Source organism: Chelonia mydas, chromosome 2 (genome assembly GCF_015237465.2).
Source record: "Chelonia mydas isolate rCheMyd1 chromosome 2, rCheMyd1.pri.v2, whole genome shotgun sequence".
Classification (NCBI taxonomy): domain Eukaryota; kingdom Metazoa; phylum Chordata; order Testudines; family Cheloniidae; genus Chelonia; species Chelonia mydas.
The window spans coordinates 58,865,058-58,890,805 of record NC_057850.1 but is presented as its reverse complement, the minus strand read 5'-3'; the positions used below and the strand labels follow the sequence as shown (position 1 = coordinate 58,890,805).

Here is a 25,748-nt window from a genome sequence, read left to right as displayed (position 1 = left end):
GCAGTCCTACAATCAGCAACCAGGTGAACTCCGACCCCTCCTCCAGAGAAACTGCTTGGGAGTCACCTATTGGAATGGACACGAGCAAGCACTAGAAAAAGAAAAAATGGTTACCTACCTCTCATAACTGTTGTTCTTCTAGATGTGTTGCTCATGTCCATTCCAAATCCCACCTGCCTCACCCCTGTCGGAGTCTTCCGGCAAGAAGGAACTGAGCAGGCAGCAGATCGGCAGTGTCCTATATACACCACCATGAGGGTGCCACTCCATGGGACTCCAGAGCTAACCCGGTGGGTATCGCTAGGGGAAAACCTTCTGACGATCATGCACGCGGTGCACACACACGCACCTATTGGAATGGACATGAGCAACACATCTCAAAGAACAACAGTTACGAGAGGTAGGTAACCATTTTATTCAGCCACCTACACAGCTAAAATTCTTGTTCAGGCTGTTATCTCACATCTCGATTACTGCAACATCCTTCTCTCTGGTCTGGATAAATGCAGTCTTGCTCTGCTCATATCCATTCAGACTGATGCTGTAAAGATAATTTTCCTAGCCCATCGCTTTGACCGTGTCACACTCTCTCTACATCCCTCCAGTGACACCCCCTTCTCTATTGCATCACACTAAGATGCTTGTCTTCACTTTCAAGGCCCTTCAGAGTCAAGACACCCTCTAACTGTCATCACCTTTCATTTGATATTGATCAACCCAGGATGTCAGCCTCCATCACCCACTTGTTAAATTGTCAAACAAGCACCTTTATGCTGTCTCTCGTGCTATGTTTAGGATTCCTGGGTGCTGCAGTAATGCAAGTAATAAATACTGTAATAATGTTATTAAGATGTTTGAATCCTGAACACAATGTCATTATAGGAACTTTTGGGTTGGCTTAATTAATTTATTACTAATCTTGGATAACTGAGACTTAAAGGGACACAGTCAAGACATATTTTGTTTTGCTTATAATTTTGGATTTTTTTACTGTTCATCACCTTGATCGATCAGTCCTTTAGCCCTTGTATAGATTGCGCCAATCACAACACGTCTTCCATTCTTCTTGTATCCTGGCCTTCCTTCTCCATCTGCGGCCCTGTTTTTTCACAATAAAATCTTTCCATCTCTTTGGAGGTTGGCCAAGCGGTTGTTTCAGTTCCCAGGGGTACCACTCAGCAACAGCTACAGTCCATTGATTGTCAGTGAGTCTCATTATATGCCCACCCATCTCATTTTACTACGCCTGCTCTCAACAACAATGTCCTTCACTTCACTCTGTTGTCTGATCACTTCTTTGGGGACTCAGTTGTGGATTGAAATTCCCAGAATTCTTCTTTCCATTGCCCTCTCTGTGACAGACAGTTGCTGCTCCTCTGTCTTCGTCAGCACCCGTGTTTCGCTGCCACACAACATTGCAGGCAGTACTGTTGAGATGAAGAGGCTGGTGCATGTTGCTTTGTTGATTTTTACTTGGAAGATATCCCTGATAGAATTGAATGCACACCAGCCTGCTTTCTTTCTTTGCGAGAGTTCACCTTTCTGTTAGTGGCATGTTAATTTCTTGGCCCAAACAGACATATTGCTCAACTTCTTCTGTTTGTTCTCCCTTCATTGTTATTTGGGCTTTTGACAAGGTATCAGATCGCATAAATTTCATTTTGGATTGGTTAATTTTCAGTCCAACGTGGCTGCTTTTTGTGTTGAGTTCTCGCAGCATTTACTGTAGTTTGATAGTATTTTTGGCGATCAACACAATATTATCTGTGAATCTGAGATGGTATACTGTTCGTAATACCATAATAATAATAATTAATAATAAAATCTCACTCATGTGATTTTAGTATACAGTATACTCCCAATTATCTGAATAGCAGGGGAAGCACAGATGTTATTTGGATAATCAGGAGTTTGGATAGCCAAGAGGGCAGGAGCCATTCAGCCAGTCTGCTGAGAGGGGCCTCCTCCATGGCTCGATGTTGAGTCCTCCTCTTTGCAGTCTTCTCCAGGGAGGGTTTCTGCTCTACTACCTGAACCTCCCTCCCAGTGCTTAATTTGTAATGAAAGAGGTGCCAGGGCTCAAGCAATTTTTTACTTTCATAACTGACATGGCAAGCCCAGAGGTGCCGGGGCTTAGCCATGGCACAAATTAAGCACTGCTCCCTCCCCTGTTCCCCCAGCATAAGATACATGGGGGGCAAGGAAGGGATTTGGATAATGTGGAGGTTCAGATAATAGGGTTTCAGAAAGACAGAACTATGCTGTACTTCTACATCTGGTAAATACGTATTTTTCCTTTTTGTCACAAGGAGTATAAGTCAAAACAACTATCATTAACTTCATTGTATGGGCCTAAATCCTATAATCCTTATTCAGGCCTAACTCCCATTGATTTTTATGCAGTGTTGCCATTAGCTGGGACAGGTTTTGAAAGCTTCTGGAATATAAATTTTCAGATTGAACAGTGTTTTTAAGCTAACACTTTAAAAATTCCACTAACAGCAATAGGGACACCTGGTTCATCCTCCACAGGTTTATTCTTTACCCCCTTCCTAAAATAAGTATAATTAATCCCTTTTCCATATGGCAAGTAGAGTGGATAGAGTTACAAATTAAATCCATGAGAAGAGGCTGGGCCTCTTTAAATGACATTCTGAAATTGCTTTTAAGAGGTATGTTGTCCTAGGAAATGGGAGTAGCTTCCTAGAGTGTGTGAGTGTGTATCTCAAGATATCCAGGAGTTTCTGTTCACCGGTATTCAGAGAAGCAGCTTTCAGCTGGTCAATGCCCCAAAATACTGTAAACATTTATTTTTTTATTAAAGGTATTTTGGTGCCTAAAGATGCAGATGGATACCTTGTGGCATTTTCAAAAGCATCTGGGTGCCTAGTTCCATTGATTTCAGTAATTTCCCATTGATAGGAGTTCGGTATCCAGGCACTTTTGAAAATCCCACTAGGTACCTATCTGTATCTTTAGCTGTGTAAATACATTTAACAATCTGCCCCAAAGTCCCTTGATGGGTTAGCAGAATTGGTGCAGGAGAAATTAAGCCAACAAATGAGTGATGATGTGTGTGGACTGGTGAGGTTTGTTGAGAGGGAGATGGTAGGATAAGAGCTAGTTTGGAGTGGGAGAAGTTAGGACTAAGAGAAAACAGTGACAGGGTCACAGAGGGATAAATATTGTTTTCTCCCATCCTGCCCTTCACAGTAAGCAGTGTACAGTGTAGCACCGTAAGTTTTTCATTTTGAAAGGGGAAGGTAATAAGAGAAGGCAGAATGTGCTGCTTTTTCTTCTGACCTGCCCATCAACCTTCCTTATCCCCCAATAAAACACATTCCTGTAACATCCCTGACTATGTGTAATGTCCCAGTTTTTTACTTTAAAAACATGATCAGTCTGTGGAAGAAGAGAATACAAATTACTATCTGCAGCTCCACCAGCCATGTGGGTGCCAGTCACCACTGTACAGTAATAAATTTATGTATGCATTCAGCGGAGGAAATACATATTTATTTTCCTATTGCTTATCATTCTTTGTAATTTGGAACCATTCTTTTAAACCAGTTGTGTCCAGAATTATTGACAGATAGTTCTGTTCCCTTTTGTTCAGCAGAAGAGGAGAGAAAAGCAAAAACTACATGGTAGATGGAAAAGGCCTAGACAATAGCTTTCTCCTCCACTGTGATTTTCTTTTATATTTTTTAAGAGGTAAACATAAGTATGTTACTCTAAAGAAGCAATTATAATCAGTGAATTCAATGACAAATTATTTAGCTAACTACCCTCATTACATTGAACCTCTGATTATGCAGAATGTAATGGTTGTATTTTAAAAAAATATTTCATTTAAAAAGTAATATCAAATAGGTTCTGCATCTAAAGATTACTGTATCTATTTTCTGGCACTAATAGCCTTTCACCGCACGATGGTACATTTAATTAATCCTTTAGTCTAAGATAGCCTGTTACATGTCCATGTGGTTTTCATATCATTATTATTTTATTTCTTTAGTTTCTCTAGAGAAAGATAAGAAAAAGGGGAAATGTTTCCGTTTTCAGAATTTACACAAGAGCATAACAAATTGCATTTGAGGAACATAATCTCTTTGTCCCTGTACATAGAGCAACTCCTCAGCCTGTAGGTTTCTTGGCATGATAGTTTTTTTCTCCCCATACTATATAATGTAGTCAGGGCAGAAGATAGATATGATGGTACTCTTGGCTTCTGACTGTGAATTAAAATTCTCTAATGGTTCCTTTGATACAAATCATACCGGATCTATAGTCACCGAGAAATCATTAATTACAATTTCAGATATTGAATGAAGGATCCCTGTCTCACTTGATAACAAATTTGATCGTGTTAATAGTCCTTGTCATTGCCTATCATATTCAGAAGAAAGTTGACAGACTATAGTAATTTTCACAGAATAAAACTAAGTTTTATGGAAATATTTCTGTTGTAACAGAGTGACACATTGATGAGATATGTGCAAATCTATGCCTTTCTTTAAGACAAATATTTGATATACTGTTTTCTGTTTAATTATACAACACTAAAACTGGGTTGCACCGTGGTATATGCAAATTCACTATGTGCTTGATATGACTATATCAAAATGAAATCTGATATTTTGTAGATATTTAAGAAGTGCCAAAAATGAATTTGTTATAGATCTGTGAACTACATGTACATGACATATTTGATGAAGTAAGGAGATTCAGCATTAAATACTTATTCTCAAAGATGTAACAGGAAAATAATACTTAAATTTGTCTCTAACAAACTTCATGAAAAACATTTTAGGTAAAACAGAAATTGAGATTCATTGCATCTAAATGAAATAACACCAAAGAGAATCGAGAGATGCTGCTGAAAAAACTACATTCAGTTAGCACAGCTGGTATAAAAGAGATCCCCAGTGGTTTGAACAGAATTTGGATTTTTCTTTACCAGCATTGTGCTCTTTTTCTTTAAATCTTTTACAAAATATAATGAATGTTTCCTTATATTAGTTAATACCATGAAACTTTGAAATGGTACGAATTGACACAAATTACCACTTTCAGAAGGACAGAGTTCTAACTCTGCAGATTCATTGATCTGAATAACTTCTTCATTCTGTTCTGGCTTCTTCAAATGCAAAGGAGGTAGATCTAAAGTATTTAAAGATGGGAGTCTGAAGCCTTTCACTTATTGGTCACCAATTTGAATTCAGTCCAGGATAGGAGTAACAAGAAATAATTACCATCCAATAATTATTTAGCAGCTTGTTTTTAATTATTTAATGATTTATTTAATGTCTAGTTTAATGGCCCATAAATACCCCCTGCAGTGACCACATCGACAAAAGTGGGCGGTAAGGAATGGAAGCCCCCAGCAGAGGATAAGTGATCACAACTGCTTCACTTCCTGATAATGGGGAGAAGAAAGGCAACTGGGGAGAAGAAAGGCCAGAACCAAGAAAGGGAGAACAGGTGGATACCTTTCCCCTAATGAAAAGGGCTGTCTTCAGGAGATATTGGAGAAAGAGGCTCAATTTCCTGAGAGCAGAAGTGTCTCTCCAACTCATGAGCTGGGGGAACAAAAATCTGGCAGATCCAAAGAGGGGATGCAGTGGGCAGATGACTGAGTACTGCTTTCACCTCATTCCATTCCACTGCCATTTTCATCATCTCCCTTCCCCAACTTTCTAGGAACCTCTCTCTCTCTGTACCAGAAGGATAAGGCTTCACAGAGGTTGGGTACTAGGGGATAGAACTGAGGAATCAGATGTTCTTCAGTGCATTATCCCCAGCTAACACCTCAGATAGCCATGCTGAGATCTCACAAGACTTAACTCTTCCATAGACCCTCCTCAGCAACTGGACAGCAGCCAATTCAGATGCTGGCAGGCCAGCTCCTGACAGACATTCTGCTGCAGGGTTGTGGAGGCAAGAGAAAAAGCTTTCCTGGGCCCTGCTGTGCGCAACCCATGAGGGGCTGGCTCAGCTGTCCAGGGGATCGGGCTGGCCACTGGAGCTGGATGCAGCATGCAGCTGCATAGGGCACAGTAAATTTGGGGCAATTTGGTGCCCAAATTTCCTGGTGCCCTACGCAGCTGTGTAGTTTGCGTATGGGTAGGGACGGCCCCACACGGGCATAGTGCCCCACGCAGGCAATACAATCACTACAAGCGCTCCTGGTGAGGATGCGCATTGCTGACACAAGAAGCCAAGTGTGCACGTGCACAAGCAGTTTAATAATTGTGGTGGCTGTATGCCGACGTATGTTAGGTTGACATAATTTTGTAGTATAGACATAGCCTTAGTGGGTACTGCAGTCACTTTCTCATTGTAAGGTCACCAGAGCATCACACAACCTGAATGGCATGACCAAATACTCAAAATGGCCTTACCTGGTCTTCCATTCATCTCCTTCCCGGATCCTCACTATGTTACAAGCTCCGTGGAGATTTAACTTGGTGAAGACACTGGCAAAATGGAGTTTTTTGAACAACTCTTTAATAATTGGTAAGGGGTACAGGTTTTGGATTGTAATCTTGTTCAGAGTTTGGTAGTCCACACAAGGCCAGAGAGAGCTGTTTCTCTTCACCACAAAGAAGATTGGGACCCCTGCTGGAGATGTGAAAGGGCAAATGAACTCACTCTGCAAGTTTTCCTGAAGATAACTCCAGAGTGCCTGTAGTTTGGATTCAGACAGGGAGCAAATGTACTTGAAAGGAACCTCTGCTCCTGGCTGGAGGTCAATAGGGGAGTTATAGCTGTGATGGAGTGGTAGAGTGTCAGCTTTCTTTTTGTTGAACATGTTGGCATAGTGTTGATATTTAACTGGAATCACTGCAGCTGATGCGGAGGTTATGTGGGTTGCTGGAGTCACCTTTGGAACCTCTCTTTGAATCTCTAAATTCTTTGTGGGACAGAGTAAACCATAAGGGGTTGTTTTATACCAAGGTCGGCTCTCAATAAACAGGACTGTTGAGGAGTCAGAGCTTACCACGCCTGACCACCACTGGATGTGCAGCTCATGGATAACGAGACAGGGGATGCTAAAGACAACTGTACTGGATGAATGTGGTACATGAATCAGCCCAAACTGGAGGATTTCTTGGTGGCCTCAAAGGGTATTTACCTTTAATGGAGCTGTCTGGTGGATGACAGGTTCTGACAAAAAGAGTGACTCCAGTAATTTGGGGGATTCCTGGCACTGGGTGGGGATCTTGTGTGCTGAGGTGAACTCCAGATCCATGAAATTGCCTGAGGCACTCAAGTCCAGTAGCACCTCTAGGATGGTATCAGGCATTGCAGTTTGCTGAAGTTGGTGAGGTAGTTGGGGATGCATTGGATGCTGATTGGCCATCACCAGGTTATCAGCAGACAAGTGTTGGTGTGGCCTACTGAGGAGAGATGAAGGGCACTGACCCAGCTTGGACCCCACATCGGGGCAGGACCTTGGTGGGGTTGCTTGATGCAAAGTGCCCTGGGTTCCCAGAAGTATAGGAATAGGCCTGATCCCCAATGTTGACTCTTCTCCACGTCCAGGAATTGGGACCAGATGAGGTAGACTTGCATGGGTTCAGTCAATGGAAAAGGGCCTGGTGATGGGCAGGGGCAGAGCCAGCAGGGCTGTTGGGACCTGGGAGGACCATCCTTTTTCTTGGCAGTGTTCACTCAGGTGGTCGCAGATCTTGATGTGTAGGTCAACTGAGGGATCTAGGCTGTGTGGGGATTTCACCCATGCCATGGTTTTTCCAATAGCAGAGATGCCCAACCCAGGGCCTCCCCAGTAAGCAGGCTGATAGTTAACCCCACTTGTGTCTGGTCAGTGGGGTAGGACTGTGGAGGTGGCAGAAATAGGAGCTGACACTAATTTATGAACCCACAACATTTGTTGTGATCTCCATTGAACTTGTTAGGCAGGTGGACCTTGGGCTCGTGGGGTGTGGGGGATAGAGCTGAAGGTGGTGCAACTTGAGCTTTCAGGACCACGTTCTGTGCCTGAAGGGCAGCAACATGAGCCTGCAAGGTCCATAGCGCTCCAACTATCTCTGTCAGAGAGATATTGGCCTTTGTAGGATCCATGCTTGCCACATCAGTTCTAGTTCCCTTACTGTTTGTGGTTTTGAAGCTACTCAAACTGTTGGAGACTGGGACATGGGTGGTCAAGCCTAGTGGTTGGAGCAGGAGTCAGGCCTAGAGGTTGCAGCAGGAATTGGTAGTCAGGCTAGGAGTCCACGGTCAGAGCCAGAGTCAGAGGCTGGATTCCAGGGCCAAGTGTCAGAGGCAGAGGCAGAACTCAGGAATCAGAGCCAAGGTCAGAGCCAGGTTACCTGGAATGAGGCAAGGCAGGAGCAAGGCTGGGAATAAGCAAGTGTAGGAACTATCACAGCCATGGAGGAATGCTTTGAGCAGCTGCTGAATTGCTGCTGCTTCTCGGCTTACGAGTTGGTCTCCAATTGGTGGTGTAGCGAATCAGGCAACCTGCTACAGTCTAGCTGCACTTGTCAGGTTGCCCGGAAGTGGCTCTGATGCAGGCCCTATTTCTTGATGCTATGCCACTTGTGATGAAGCAGGCAAAGAGGTCTAAATTTCTTTCTGCTATACAGGGAGCCAAGTCAAGCCTCATAGAACATCTTCTGGACCATAAATCATTTCATAAACTCCAACTGCTTTTGCTTAATTCTAGAACCCCTTCTGGCTTCTTAGAATTATCATCTTATTTCAAAGAGAGGATCATCTGCATCCAGGATGGCCTCATGAGCTGCTTAGAACAACAAGTTGAGAGTAGGATCAGAAACCTGACTTCCTTTGGATTACTAGATTGTTCTAGATTGGACATGTTCTAGATTGGACCAGTATGTTAGACTGAGGTCCAGTTTGACTCCTAAATATATGACAAGTGATTGGAAAGGGAATGGCCAATCCTCAATACAGACTGTAAGGGGTTGATTGGCCAGGCAGTTGTTCAGATAGAAGATTGTGGCCAACATCTCAGACTCGCTTCATGTAAGTCTCCATTGCCGAAGATGAGTGGCCAGACCATTTATGTCCTGGCTGAGTGACTTTTCAATATCTGACCCTTTGATCAGCTCCCACACTGCCTTGATCCAGAAACAAGCAGGAACCTCCTGAAGAGCACAGGCAAATGAACCTCAGTCTTGGCACTAGTATTTGTTCTAGCAGAATAGAGTGGAGCAGTTTGGGGCAGAAGCTGGCATACACATCTCATTGATTCAGAGCTGAACACAGCCACCTGTATCATTATTGCTTGCCTAACCCACAAATTATGATGTAGGTTGTTGGCTCAAATAGCTCTTTCAAAATTTTAATGAGATGCCATTACCCTTAAACTACATGAAGGGCTATGATGATGAAAACAACCTGCTGCACACAAGGCTGACAATGGTTCCAATAGTTGTAAATAAGCAACACACACTTCCTATAAGAAGTTCTGCTTGCCTCCAGAAGAAAACACAATCACCTGCATTTCCTGCTGACATTTGACAACTGACTTTGCAACATCCTTTTGCGGCAGCCATTCATGCACCTACGTACCTTGCTGCCAATCTTGGATGAATAACAGCATATTATGGCTGACAGTTATGTCCTCGCATTGTGGCAGCAACTCTGGGGTAGAGAGGGAGACATGCTGATGAATTTCAGAAGCCCTAACTTATGTCCGTGTTTGCAACTTGGGACACAGATGCTGGACTAGGCTTAATAGGTTGCTGACTGGAACAGCCAGTGTGGCCGCCACAATGCAGAGGTTTGGCTTAGATCAGGGGTGGGCAAACTTTTTGGCCTGAAGGCCAACTGTATGCAAAACTATATGGAGGGCCGGGTAGGGAAGGCTGTGTCTCCCCAAACAGCCTGGTCCCCACCCCCTATCCACCCTTTCCCACTTCCTGACCCTTGACTGTCCCCCTCAGAACTCCTGACGCATCCAACCCCCCCACCCCCGCTCCTTGTCCCCTGACCGCCCCTTCCAGGGACCCCTACCCCTAACCGCCCCCCGGGACCCCAGCCCCTATCCAACTGCCCCTTCTCCCTCTCCCCTGACAGGCCCCCTGGGACTCCCACACCTATCCAACCCCCCCCCCCCCCGCTCCCTGTTCCCTGACTGCCCTGCCCCCTATCCACACCCCCATCCCCTAACAGGCCCCCTGGGACCCCCACGCCTATCCAGCCCCCCCTGTTCCCAGTTCCCTGACCACCCCGCCACCCCTAGAACCTCTGCCCCATCCAACTGCCCCTTGCTCCCTGTCCCCTGACTGCCCCCCGGGACCTCCCACTCCCCACCCCCTTACCATTCCGGAGCCAGCCACACCACTGCTGAGGCTGCTGGGGAGGGGAACAGCGGGGGAGGGGCCAGGGACTACCCTCCCCGGCCCAGAGCTCAGGGGCCGGGCAGGATGGTTCCGTGGGCTGGATGTGGCCCACGGGCCGTAGTTTGCTCATCTCTGGCTTAGACCAATTTTCATAGTGTGACTGTGGGGCAGTGAAGCCGATGGTCAAACATGTGGAGGAGGAGTGCACAATTAGAAGATTGGAGGGTGGACTACAACCCCTTACTACCCTTGATGATGCAGCAGTTAGATGGCTGAACAAACTAAATATTGACTTGTGATGCACAGAAAAGAAGAAGACTTGTGTGTAAAGTGATATGTATATGTCTTTTCAGGATCAGAGCTGCTTTCTTTTCTTATAAGTCAGTCTCTCAAGCCTTTAAATGTCTGAATTACTTTTGTGAGACACCATCAAATGTTTCACTATAATCAAGACATTACAAGAATGGCATTCCTTTCATCCACAATTTATGGATAGCTTGATCAAAAAAGCATGTATTTATCTGACAGGTTTTTTTTTTAAACCCAAGCAGTTTATTCTACCTAGTTCCCTTACAGAGTTCCCTCCAAATATTTGTTCCATTATTAAAGATTGTTGCACAACGCTTGTTTGATAAAATATACTATATGTGGTAACTCACTGTAGTTTTCTATCTTTTTATAATAAGAATGGTCTACCACAGCTTATCAAATGGAAATTTTTTTAGAGCAGTTCTAATAACATTTGGTGCATGCACGCAAAGTACTATGATTTCATTCTTGTTCACTTCAAATGGATTAGAAAATATCATCCAATTTGGGTACCGTGCCAAGATTGCCATTACCTTTTCCCCTGAAATTTGATTAAGGACCTTAACAGGCATTCAGTAATTAAGTGAAGTGCTTTGGAAATGTATACGCTGTCCACAATTTGTCATGTTCAGAGAAAAACTGAAGACAAGTTTGATGAAAAATAAAACACTTGAGAAATATCTGGGACTACTAGCTGATTCTAGCTATGGTTTCATTTTTAATAGGATATCTTAGATTTGTAAAATTAATATTGTTCAATTGATTTTTTAATTTTAGTACTTTAGGTTAATGAATAATTGACTTTATTAATGTAGCAATTAATTTAATTCTGTATCCCTTTACAATGCCCATTTTGCTTCATTTTCAGCATGGAGCAGGTTATTTTTTGTATAGTCCATTAGTGGGTATACTGTTCTGTATTTAGTTATTAGTTTTTTAATGCAGCTGAATTTGCTGAAAAAATGGTATAAAGAGGATGGGAATGCTGAACAGATTCTGAATGAGTAAATTTCCCTGTGGCATAGCAGCAGAAAGTAGTGTCGGCTTTTATTCTGGTAATCTTCAATACATGAATGGCATAATGACACTTACATTTGTTTTTAGCTCTGCTATACGGTAACACAGAAAAGGTTGGTCTGTTACTGCTGAGGTAACTGTTATGCACTGTGGCCAGTCATGTAGCATTAATAGCAATTTTTTCCCGCAAATCTCTTGTCCTTCTCTATTCTTCAATTTCCTTTGGAAGCCGAGTTTATTCAAGGTGGCATTACAGACTCACTTTAATTGTAAATAATAGAACTAGATCAGTATCATTATGGCTTTTTGGGGTGAATCTACATCTTCTGCCTGGAAAAAAAAATATCCTCTCAAAACCACAAAACTAAATGCAGCAGACTCTAGTAGTATTAGAGGGTGTCAGATTTTAATAGGGCAGTTATTACTGGTAACTCAAATAATTAGGGTTATTAAAATTTGCACTCTGTAGCCCTGACCCTGCAAACACATGCATGCGAATAGCTTTACTTTTGTGAACAGTGCCATTGAAATTAATGGGCCCACTCATGTGAGTAAGGTTATGCAAGTGGATATGTATTTGCAGGATCGGGGCCCAGGATGATCCTATCATTTGTGGATGATGCTGTAAGTGCACATTTCCTTTCTATTTTCATATTCATACTTTACTGTAGTTTAAAATAATTCTTTAGTTACAAATTAAACATGGTATTTCTACCACATGCCATCTCCAGCAATCCTCCACTGATAGGCTGTGCCTTCCTCCTGATGGAGACTGTTGGCAGTTCATCTTATTGACAGTGCACCAAGGTAATAAGCCACACCAATTCTGCTTAGGTGTCAGATGCCCTGCCACTGACAGAAGGACAAGCATGGTGGTTTCAGCTGCCTGGTCTTTGTTTTTCATACTTTTTAGTTTTCATTGTCTTTTAGAGGAGTAAGAAGCAGTTTGTTCCTTTATTTAATCTACTCTTTAAAGTTCATTTTCTTCTATCTCACTATCCATCCTTACTACCATACTGATCTCCTATTAAAACAACTATAAATCCTTTTATTCACTTTAAGTTGCTTACAGTTATTTTACAATCTATAGAACTGAGTGAAATTTTCAAAATTTTGATGTTTTTTTACTTCCCCCAATTTTTTTTCTTTAAAATGTTTGTGAAAATTTTCCCATTTTTGACAAGGACCAGTTATTAATTTAATAGATTATTTTTTGTTTGTAATAATAAACTGTTTTCTGTGACTCAAAAGTAAAGCTGTTACAACAGATTTGAACTCATGTTCTCCTACCCTGCTCTGCATAACATCTTGTTCAGAATTTGTTAGTCCAAGTTCAAGAGTGGCCTTCGCTGCCACCAAGTGAAGTCAGATATGCTATCACCATGGATTTCTATGCAGCACATTCAGGAACAGCTGTATGAGCATCATAGAGTAACAGAACACTTTGAAATTGCTCCAGCCAGACCTTAAAGGAAACCAGCAATAGCTACTGATAGGGAGTCTTTGATACTAATTTACTGACATTTGAAAATGCCACATAGATGGTAGGCTGGTGATAGTGTCTGATAAGTGATGCTACTCATACGTCTGTTGGAAAAATAAAAATTCTCTCTGGTCTATGAATATGAGCATGCAGACGATGAAGTGGTGCTACCACTGATAGGTAGCATGCACTGGATGTTTGTGATATGGTGAGCTGTCACTGGGGAGTAAGGAAAGGGTCTTGGGGAATAATGAGTCAGTTCTTAATAACAAGTTAGTCTTCTTTGAACCATTTGTACAGTGTTAGGGTTCTGCAGCAGGTGCTGTGAGGGGAGGATAGATCAGAGGCTTCCTTTCCTCCAGTATTCTTAAGCAAAATAAGCAGTTATGGGATAAAAGGGATTGGTAACTGCTTAAAAGATAGGAAACAAATGGTAGGAATAAATGGTCAGTTTTCAGAATGGAGAGGGGTAAATAGTGGTGTCCCCCAAAGGTCTGTACTGGGTCCAGTCCTATTTAACATATTCATAAATGATCTGGAAAAAGGGGTAAACAGTGAGGTGACAAAATTTACAGATGATACAAAACTACTCAAGATAGTTAAATCCAAGGCAGACTGCAAAGAACTGCAGAAGGATCTCTCAAAACTGGGTGACCAGGCAACAAAATGGCAGATGAAATTCAGTGTTGATAAATGCAAAGTAATGCACATTGGCAAACATAATCCCAACTATACATATAAAATGATGGGGTCTAAATTAGCTGTTACCACTCAAGAAAGAGATCTTGGAGTCATTGTGTATGGTTCTCTGAAAACATCCACTCAATTTGCAGCAGCAGTCAGTAAAGTGAACAGAATGTTGGGAATCATTAAGCAAGGGATAGATAATAAGACATAAAATGTAATATTGCCTCTGTATAAATCCGTGATATGCCCACATCTTGAATACTGCATGCAGATGTGGTCGCCCCATCTCAAAAAAGATATATTGGAATTGGAAAAGATTCAGAAAAGGGCAACAAAGATGACTAGGGTTATGGAACGGCTTCCGTATGAGGAGAGATTAATAAGACTGGGACTCTTCAGCTTGCAAAAGAGACGACTAAGAGGGAATATGATTGAGGTCTATAAAATCATGACCGATGTGGAGAAAGTAAATAAGGAAGTATTATTTACTCCTTCTCATAACACAAGAACCAAGGGTCACCAAATGAAATTAATAGGTAGCAGGTTTAAAACAAACAAAAGGAAGTATTTTTTCATACAACGCACCGTCAACCTGTGGAACTCCTTGCCAGAGGATGTTGTGAAGGCTAAGACTATAACAGGGTTCAAAAAAGAATGAGATAAATTCATGGAGGATAGGTCCATCAGTGGCTATTAGCCAAGATGGGCAGAGATGGTGTTCCTAGCCTCTGTTTGCCAGAAGCTGGGAATGGGAAACAGGGGATGGATCACTTGATGATTACCTGTTCTGTTCATTTCCTCTGGGGCACCTGGCATTGGCCACTATCGGAAGATAGGATACTGGGCTCGATGGACCTTTGGTCTGACCCAGTATGGCTGTTCTTATGTACTGAAGGAGTGGGGTTATTCAGTTTTAGGACAGGGGAGGAAAAGGATAATATGGAAGGTCTGTGAACACGAGCTGAGCATACTGTGTACCATATGGAATACCAGCCTCTGTCCTTTGACAGAATACATGCTGCATTTTTATGTTCTACAGATACTTCCTATGCAATATTAATTATTAAGCGGTTGGCTCTGGGTCTGTTGGTCTTTCTCTCTCACATTGCATTTTATTTTTATGTTGATGAACAATATTTGCATTCAGTTGCTTCTTTATACACCAAATCATTTTCATATAGGTGGGTGGAAATTATGCAGAGAAGCAGTTGAGGATAGTTTGTTGTATATATAAAAATTGATTAGTTCCAGTCATCACCCTGTTCACTTTGCCTGTATGGTATATCTTTCCCCCACTCTGAGTTTTTTTAGTTTCTTTTTATATTGTAGCCTTTCGGGGCAGTGACAATGTCTTTCTGTATGTCTGCACTGTGCTTAGCATATTTGGGGTGCTCCTCTAATATAATTAACTTCCATAACCATATGCTAATACACAAGCATGCAGTGCATGAGAATCAAAAACTGTATAAATGCAAAAGGTCTCAAAATCATTTTTAAAATCCGAACAGTTATCAAGTCTCTCTCATGGAAGATTTTGATGAAGGCCAATTCCAGATCCAAGTTTTTCTAGTAACTTTGCAGTAAAACACACTGCAGAAGTTCTGATGCCCAGTCTATACTCAGATGCACATCATTCAGTGACCCATTATGCTGCAGCGTGCCAAGAAAAAACATGTTCATAATGTCTTTAAAAAGAAGAGCATCAGTGCACCCTTACCCTTAATTTTGTTCCAGCCCTTTCTTGTCTCATGTCCTTAAGTCTAAAAAACCCTTCATAAATCAAAGGACTTTTCAGTTATATTTAAAGTATATGTTATAGAAGCTTTTAAACAATTAACAGTTTTGTTTGTTTGTACTCTCAGGGCATTCTACCTGGACAAGTCGAACCTCCCTCCAAATTCAACATCTAAAGCTGCTTATATAGATAAGGTAAACAATAACATTAAGTGTTTAATTAAACTCTGTAAGTTACACATTATCCTAATCCCTTTCTTTTGGCTTGAGTTGAATTATTTTGAGGTATTTTTTCAGGGCTCTGTTATGGCTTTTACCCCAGCTCTGCATTACGGATGGTCTGACATAGCATTGCCCTTGTAGGAGGCATTGTGCTTCAGGAAATGCAGTACATGCTCATGTGTGAAGCCGACCTGTTTCCTCTGACTTTAGCAGAGAGTAAAGGGGCAGAGCCATGGCCTGGTCTCCTCCTTATCCCTTTGGGTACTGTCAGGGGTGCTTGCAGGCAATAGTCCCTGTGCCCAGGAGAATGAAGTTGGTGCACTGTCTCATAAAGAACAGTCCCTCCAGTATTTTCCTCACAAGGTTGCCCTTAGAACTTTCCCACGATGGCTCCCCTAAAATGGATTCCTCTTTCCATTTTAAGGGGGGGAAAATCCTTCTTTTATGCCTAAAGCACTACCTAGCATGATGTCCAGCTTTTGATCTGACATCCATTTTACAGACTACAGTTTTATATTTCATAAAGCCTTGTCTCAATTAGAAACTAGTACCAGTTGAAACGAGTGCAAGCTAAACTGATATAACTAAACATTAAACGATGTTAAGTGAGTCTATGTAAGCAGTTTGCATTGGTTTAGCTACATTTATTTTTAAATCACTTCAGTTAAACCAGTGGACTTTTCAAATATAGGTAAATATAAGTATAAGTAAGGCTACCATTTCCCTGGTGAATTAAAATTGCCATTAGGGAGTGCTTTTCTAGATTTTAAAACATTTCTTCTTTGGTTAGCAGGTTTCTCTCTATGGGAATCCCTAGGTATCTCATGGGCAGAGAGAATCAGGGCTTTGTATGACAAGAACTGCAATGTGACTTGAGCCTCATTTCACTTTTTTACCAAACACTGTGGGAGAGACGCAGCCTTTTGTTACCAGATCATGAAGACAGTCTTTCCTATCTTTGTGTGTGTGTGTATGTGTACGTGTATGTATAAATTCAATATTATGCAGTTAAACTCTTTCTCTATGTATGTATAGGGGTTGGCAACCTGTGGCTCCAGAGCTACAGGCGGCTCTTTGGCTGTCCCCTTGCAGGCAGCCGTTTTTTGAGAACCCCCTCCTGCACCCAAACTCCCTCCCAGACCCCGCACCCTCTCCTGCATCCCAATCCCCTGCCCCAGCCCGGAGTGCCCTCCTATTTATATTCAAATTCAAATGGCAGAAGTCTCATTAAAAGTATTCGTGAGTAGTAATAACTTTATTATGTTCAATTATTATTAGCTGATAAATTTTAACTCTACAAGTAGCTTTGTGTGTGATGTGACTCTCGAATTATTTTGGTCAAAGACCAAAACAAAAAAATGTCTCTTCTTCTTTGAAAGGTTGCCGACCCCTGTACTTTCTTTTCAGTTTTGTTGCAAAGTTAATTATTATTGTTTGTGGTTTCTTCACTCCCATTTTACTGCTTACTATTCTTTCAGTATGCAGTGTTGCTGTAGCTCTGTTAGTCCCAGGATATTAGAGACACCAGGTACGTGAGGTAATATCTTTTATCGGACCGTATTCTGTTGGTGAAAGAGAAAAACTTTTGAGCTTACAGAACTGAGGAACAGCTCTGTGTAAACTCGAAAGCTTGTTTCTCTCACCAACAGAAGTTGGTCCAATAAAAGATATTACCTTACCCACCTAGTCGCTCTAATATTCTTTCAGTAGTTAGTCAGGATTAGTAGTAACAGTAGTTAGTCAGGAAAGGCCATTTGCATAAACATAGGACAGTTTTGTCTTACCTGTATGCTGATCTTCTCTTAGTGGTCGTGCATCAGTCCCAGCACTACTCCCTTTTGTGTCTATCTTTGCATTTGTCTTTCACTGCATTATTCCTTCTTTGGAAATACTCCTGGAATAAGGTGGCCTGCCCATGTGTAGTCAGGTGGAGAGGGCTAACACAGTAGAGATGCGCCCCAGGGATTATACATTCAATGAAAATACCCATATAGCAATTTAAAAAAAAAAAGTCTTAAATATTGTCATACATTGTGTGCTTTGTGCGTACCCTTTCAACTGTGTGCTTTGAAAGCAGCTGGACTCAGGGTTTGGCCCACAGTGCTCATGTGTTCTAGTCTGGAGTCATTAAACTCAGAAACAATTTAGTTGTCACCCTCCCAGAAGAGAACTTCACATGCATCTTGATGGCAAATGTCTAAATCTCTCTGTTCTCCTTTGCTTGCAGCTGATGCGGCCCCTCAATTCTTTGGATGAACTTTACCGACTGGTAGTGTCTTTTATCCGATCCAAGCGCACAGCAGCCTGTGCTTACACTGCTTGCAGTGCCTCTGGAGTTGGATTGCTGTCAGTTTCTTCAGAACTCTGTAGCAGACTTGGAGCTTGCCACATCATAATGTGCAATAGTGGAGTTCATCGGTATGGCAATTTATCCACTATCTTTGCTTTAGTCAGTCATTGCAATCCAGTTTGGAGAATAATTTTTATTCCGTGTTTTTCTGAGTGTACTAGTATCTATCTAATGGACTCTTAAAAGATTATTCATGGTGAGAATCTGGAAGATAAAAGTAGTTGCAGTGATTGACAAAATGAGCAATATAATTTTAGCTTGTATAGTTGCAATAGATTATTCGTCGTACAAATTAGTACAAGGCAGAAATATTAAAATTTCTAAAGCATGACAAGGAAGGTTTCCTATTTGCATAATATATTGTGTATTTTATACTGAACTCCAGTATAGGCAAGGCATTTTAACATCTAGTGTTTGTTTTATACACTGGAGGGAATCTTAGTAGCAATAGATCTCAAAAACCAAAACTATGTATGCACTACTGCAGGTCTGGTCCAGAATAACCAGAAGCACTATATCCTGGGGTAATACTTGACATGACCAATTTGATTACAGAAAATGAACTCAGACACTTGATATTTTGAATTTTCAATTGATTTGCTATATACTGCACTGTACTAAATTCTGAGCGACCTTAGCATACGTCTAAATAACCAATTTTATAAAGGTCACCAGGATGGTAGTGAAATTCATCCAAGAAAATAGTACATGTAAGTACCGTGGGGTAGGGTTGGAACTTTGTGTGAATTACAGCAAACATGAAAGAATAATAGTTGAGGAAAATAATCTTTAGGTAAGTATTCTGTATGGTTCTTTATACAACCCAGAAGCTGATGCTAACATGATCCTTTTTTGTATCCATCAGGATACAATCTATAGATTCCAGTTATCAGTTTAAAAATGGTGTGTTCATTCTCATGATTCACTGTTTCAAACTCCTTATACAATTAATTTCTGATCCTTCGAAAATTTTCATTTGAGCAGCATCAATTACAAGTTTGTTGGGTTATAACAAAAATAACTTTCTTCTTAATTTTAAGTATTGTCCATCTTTCTAAAAAGAACTTTGGAAAAACAGTATAGTGCCAGTCCAATGCAGAATATCAGGCATGACAAACTGGAAAAGGTCAACAAGGTATCAGAGAAACAATCAATAAGTGCATGTTATGAAACAGACTTGCCATCTTTATCAACTACGATCTGATGGCGCATTTGTATGACACTGCATTATTGGCAGACTAGTGTATGTAGCATGAAGTATATTGTCCTCTGTTTTAGAGAGACAAGGTGAGTGAGGTAATATCTTTTATTGTACCAACTTCTGTTGGTGAAAGAGACAAGCTTTCAAGCCACACAGAGGTCGTCTTCATGTCCTTCTGCAGGTCTACCTCATCCATTTGTCTCTATAATACTCTGTTTTAGGCAGTTATATGAGATAATGATATTTTTAATACCATCCCCTGTACCAGAGCAGGATGGTTGTATTTATCCTTCCTTTAGCATGTGGGAACACTATATAAGCTGGATCAGCATGACATTTTCAGAAGGCCATAAAGCCTTTATGCTTTACTCTATCTATTTATCCAGATTTAACATTTTTACAGGTAAGACATTTTTGATGACTTAGAGAATCCCGTTTTCCAAGTTATAACTCCAGCTAAATCTCCTACTCAACCAATGGAAATATGGGCAGCATTTCTTTCCTTCTTTTCCCTCCACTGCTCCAATGAGGAGCAGCATCTTCTGTCTCCCATGTGCCTTTTCCCTTGATTTTTCGTTTAAAATGTTACTGTGAAAGAGACTGTCATCTGCATAGTGAACAGGGATTTAAACAGTTCAGCCTTGCCCAGCACATATTATATAAGAACAGTGGTACTTAAAAATGGATCGACCCCAAGAATTGAAAGGTCATGAATTATTCAGGCTGGCCTATTGACAGGAATATTAGATACCTGTCTCCCCGAGAATTATGCGTTTGTGTGCATATGCTTTATCTATAGCCAAACATCCAAAGATTATCATAGGTGGAAGAAAGAGAGGGTTCTATTTGGGCATAATTGTCTTTCTGGTGCTTATTAGAGATGGGCATAGTACCATGAATATTTATTTGAATGGTTAATTAATTCACTTTAACTGGGTTTGTGAGTTTCTGGAGAATATTCTACACAGAGAAAGTGTTTACTAGCAGAAATATTTGAAAAATGGTGAATTTTAAGTCGCTATTGTAGCATACTCACAGAAAATGAAATTTGAATTCGCAAAAGTGAATATTTTGTCAAAAATCTGTTTGTTGTGGTAGGTTTTTTTGAGTTACACTCAACTGGAGGACAGAAACATACCATGTGAACCACATGTCCTATCAAAGCAGCCTGAATATCAAATATGGAGAATGAACAGCTAGTGCACAACTTACAGATCATGAACTATTCAGAATTATTGGGAATATAACTTTAAATAATGGGGATGTATTTGATAAAATCATAAGCTTGACATCCTTGAACAGAAAGACAATTCTTTCAATAAATTATACACTGTGAATTATTCACTCAGCGGCAGTGCCCATTCATATGCATAAATTATAAAATGTCTCATGAAGTACAGGGGCCTAAACAAAAGATTAGGAATCAGACACACTGATTTTTATAGACTATTTTAGGAGCAGTGAGGTAGAGTTAAATGGATCACATAGAGGATTACATCGGGATGTCAAAAGATTTATCAGGGCAAGCTATCTTTGTAAAGTAAAGGGCTAGAACACTTAACCATAAAAACATGAATGTAGCTCTACAGTCCCTGAATGCAGCGCCATTTGAGCCTTTGCAAAAGACGTCATTATTTTACTTATCTACTGACACTGCCTTTCTGGCAGCCATGTGTTCAGGGGGAAGATCAAGAAAAAATCCTTGCATTATCAATTAGAGATCTTTTACTATAGGTCCACAAAGACAAAGTAAAAAGAAAAGGAGTACTTGTGGCACCTTAGAAGTGAGCTGTAGCTCACGAAAGCTTATGCTCAAATAAATTGGTTAGTCTCTAAGGTGCCACAAGTACTCCTTTTCTTTTTGCGAATACAGACTAACACGGCTGTTACTCTGAAAGACAAAGTAGTAAACTACAACAGATTTTATACCCCAGGTTTTGGGGTGGTTCTTTTGGCCCAAATCTTTAAAGGTTAAGAAAAAACACTGCATTTATTGAATTAGAAGGCAATTTTGAGCAATTATTTAGAGAGGACTTAAAGTTAGAAATTGTAGTGCTGTTGGGACAGCAGCAAGGAGTGGGATGGCATCCTTTAACATCTGTGTTATATGTGACAAGGTGTGTCATGAGTATGTTTGTCCTTAGGGTTCTGTGTTGGGGGATGGGAGCTAAGAAATTTCAGCTCACATCTTATTTTGTCTCTCTAGCCTACTCATGGTGTATTCTGTGCTTCCACGCCCTGGTGCTGATTACAAGCATTCCAACTTCCCAAGCTTTCCCCGTGCCCACAGGGTCTGCTCTCTGGCCTGCTGAAATTGCACCTCACCCTCACTCATGACTAGGCAGAGAGCCTCCTGCTTACCAGGTAGAGATCTGCCTTTGCACAGCCTTATCTCCCCACTGCCATGGTTATTGGCACTGACTCTACTCCTGGAATTCCTGCCACCAGCCCCTTTCATACATGCTGCTTGGTGCAAGGCAAGGATGGGAATGGCATCAGGGGATGATGATCCAGAGCAGAAAGACAAGCTTCTGAAGGAGATAGAGGGGGACAAGCTTCTGATGGGGCTAGAGGATGGGGCTAGGTCCACCAAGCAGAGCTGATCTAACTCTTCCCTGAAATCCTTCAGGACTAGATTTGCTGTAATAGTTAAGCAGGCATAAAAAGTAGTGATAAGTGTTTTGCCCCTGTTCTGGTAGAATGAGATTTAATCTTAGCAAGCAATTGTAGAGGAGACCTCTATTTCTAAACCTGATAGTTTAGACACATGGCATTCTGAATTCTCATTTCTAATAAAATATTGTATGTTAGCCCTGTGGGTAGGCTACCCTTTGAGAGAAACCTTCTTCAATGGATCAGTCCTCTTACCAGGGTAAAGATGAACAATATGACAGTAACAGACTCTAGTTCGTGTTTCCACATATCTGCATTAAATATGCAAACCCCAGATTTTGGCCCCTGGAACTTATTTTCACCTGGTTTCCAAAGTAAGATCCTTCATGGAGCCTGACCTGAGTCTCAGTCTAGGAGTGTGTATCAGAGTTCAGGATGCTGTACTGATCACTCCTTTTTTTCTACTCTCGGGGAATGGGAACTGAGCAAACCATTATTCCCATCTCTGTCAGAATTTAGTGTCTCAGGCTATATTTCCTAGAAAATTAAAATCTGGATCTTCCCACATTTCTCTAGTTAAACTTTGTTGACTGACTACTAGATTAGAGCATACATTCTTAACATGGAGGTCCTGAACTGATGTCAGAGGGGTGGTGACCACACTGCCCTTTCCTTCCTACTCAGTGGAAGATGGGAGTGAGTATTAGCCAGATCCTGCCTAGATGGGAGGAAAGTTCTGGGTCAGGGTATCAATATGGAAAAAGGCATCCCATTATGGAAGAGTCTGAAAACCACTGGACTACAGACTTTGGCTGAACTGTCACTATCACTTGTGACCCCCTCAGTCTCAGCAATGTTTTGGTTTCTTATTTCTCTCTGATCCAAGTTAAATTGCTTTTTACGTTGTACGAGACTAAAACAGCTTGAAAGAGCTCACATTTTCATTCCCATATCCAAGATAATATTGGGGATTTTGAATTTCTGGTGATTACTTTGCTTTGATTTTTATGTTTGTCAATTGACATTAGAACTAGAAATACTGTATCTATTCCAGACAGAAGTCTTTTTCAAGTATATTTCAATCAGCTGAACAAGAACCAGAGAATAATAAGTACCTTTAACCTTCACTGTCCTTTGTGGTATATGTCTGTTACAACCTCCCCATAAATTATCATAAAATGAATCTGTTGTGCAGATTCAACATCAGGAATTACAATTAATGTGATTCTAAGGAATCAGATTTTTATGTTTTATTTTGCCTTTTTTCATCATAACTAGTTATGGTCTATTCAATTTTACTTCATTTAGTTAAGACGTTGCTATTCTACCTGCCAATTAACTAGCCTCCAGTAAATGATACGAGGGTTTCTTTGCCTATATTCATTTTATTTGAAGTTGTAATCAGTCTGTACAAATGTAGCTGATCAGAAGCACTTTTAAATATTGAATCATTATGCCAGTTCCTGCTCCAGAGGGAAGAGACAGACGGTGCTGCACAGACCCGAGCTCTTTCCATGCCAAAATGAAATTAGGTGCAGCAGCTGCAGAACTCCGTTTGGAGACTAGCAGGAATACAAACTAAAATGAATTATTTAAAATATTCAAATAATGCAGTTTTTGAGTTTATTTATAAGTTTATATTTCCTGGTGAATAGAAACGAGAGTGTGTCCTTTACAACCTTTATGAATCTTCTGGAGATACCTCTGTTTTTTATTATTTTTTCTGTATTTTGATTTCCTTCTTTAAAGCATCTAATTGCTGCTCCTTTAAGCCACGGGATTTAGGCTAGCAGATGTTCTGCTGAGTGATGAGACAGGTTCTGCCAAAGGTCAATTGTGCTCCTGAAGCCTGCCCAGCTCATGAAGGTCCAGGGAGCAACACACCTGCTGTGGGTAACAAACCCAGATCTCCCAAACAGCAACACAGAGCTCCACTGTAACTATATGTTTGTTGTTCTCATCTCAATTCTCCTTTATACATTAATTTTCTTTTAGAAGTTTGACTACAGAAATTTACTTCTGAAATCAATAAAACTGTGCTGCAAAGATCTCTTCTTGGGACCCAGTTCTGCAACTCTTACGCTGAACCACTTGATCATGTAAGTAAGCCTGTTGACTTCAACAGGCCTACTTGCATGAGTAAGTACATGCCAGCATGAGCATGCATAGCAGAATTAGTCCCTGTGTGTCTCAATCCTTTCAAAGAAGTAGTCTGATCTAAACTTTGATTTCACTGCTGCTCTCTCTTTGTTAAATATTCACTGTTTTTCCCTTCAATTTTACTATCCCTATCTCCATTTATTTTTAATATATTTTTATGATCCCTTATCCACTGAGACAGAAATAAATTTTTTTCTCCTTTATAATATAAATATTTAGGATAGTAGAATGTTTAATACCGTGCTTGTTAGAATTCAAAGGCAGTTAGAGATGTGGGAACTTGTCCTAAAAGATAGCACAAACAACACATTGAAAACCAACAAGTAGTCCATAACAATTTTGATTTATATTCCCCTTCTATATTTATTTATTATTATTATTTATATTCCTTTTCTATACTCTACACATTTTTGCTCTATTCACTTTTAACATGCATATTAGGAATGATGTTAGTCACATGCAGTTCTCTTTCATGTTTCATATGTTGAAACATTATTCTGCTTAGCACATAATTTAAAAAGTGCAGAGAAATGCATGCAAATGAACTGAGTGGGATGGTTCCAAACAGGATTCCAGCACAGTTTTTTCCTCTTTGCTCCTTTCACCTCTGTGCACTATGGTAGATGTTTAACTGCCTGGGTTGATATACAGATCCCTCACTTCAACCTGCAGAACCAGACTCTTATGTTTCCTACGGTATTTCTTCTCTAGTACTCAGGGCTTTGGAAGAATCTGAATCTTTCTTACAGAAAACACCAGTATAAAAAAATCCAATAGACCCCTTCAAACTGTCTAGAATCAACTTGTGTATAAGTTCTTTTGATTCTGTGATGAAAAAGAATTAAATTGAACAATCTGAATTCTTCTACAACATGAAATAAATTAGATTGCTGTTTCCCAATGGATAACAGCTTGATTTGATCTGCCAAGGACTTAAAAATGAAACCCTTTCTTACTCATTTGAAGAAGATGCTGTTCAGACTAAGTATATGGTGGTCAAGTTTGTTCTTGAACTATCCTGACACCATTATTAAGCTTGAGCAGACAAGAAGCACAGGACAATTCAAACCTTTAAAAATTCTATTCTTTGTTTCCTGACAAGTCCAACTTCTTGGCATACAAACAGTATTCAAGGTGAGGTCTTCTATAGCTAGTGCCTACCTGAAAATTTCCAACCACTAACATAATAGCATTAAATTTGAGGTAGAATGATGGGATATCTATGATGTTTCTAAAACCATTTGTATAGTCTTTGAAAAAACGCAAAAGTTGACAGATGAGTGAGTCCTAGAAACTGTTCTGGTTTTTCAGTTGAATTTATTTTCACTCCCCTTTAAATAGTTCCCCTTTTCCAACAGAGAGGGGTGTTCTGGTATGGAGGGATGCACTCATTCCTGTTAAAAACTAGGGAAGAGGGCATCATTATCTTCAACATGTTTCATTGCTTGCAAAAAATAGGCTAATTTTGAATTTAATGTTACCCCTTCCCCAAGGCTTGGCTCAAACCTCCCTGGTAGTTAATCAGAGTGGCTTGTCCCTGCCCCTGGCATGGGTTGAGTCCTGGGTTTTTTATTTCGGTGCCTGGTGCCTTCACCCAAAGTGACTCCAATCTGTGTCTGGGAAACAAAGGTGCTGTCC

General features: G+C 40.7%; 1 protein-coding gene across 1 annotated transcript in view; it reads left to right on the top strand.

Moving 5' to 3' along the window:
* Positions 1-25,748, top strand: part of PREX2 (phosphatidylinositol-3,4,5-trisphosphate dependent Rac exchange factor 2) — a 289,194-nt gene that overhangs the window by 226,420 nt on the left and 37,026 nt on the right. The window contains exons 36-37 of the mRNA XM_037892468.2: positions 15,693-15,759; positions 18,014-18,204. Of these exons, the coding sequence (XP_037748396.1) occupies positions 15,693-15,759; positions 18,014-18,204 (258 nt within the window). The remainder of the gene's footprint in view (positions 1-15,692; positions 15,760-18,013; positions 18,205-25,748) is intronic.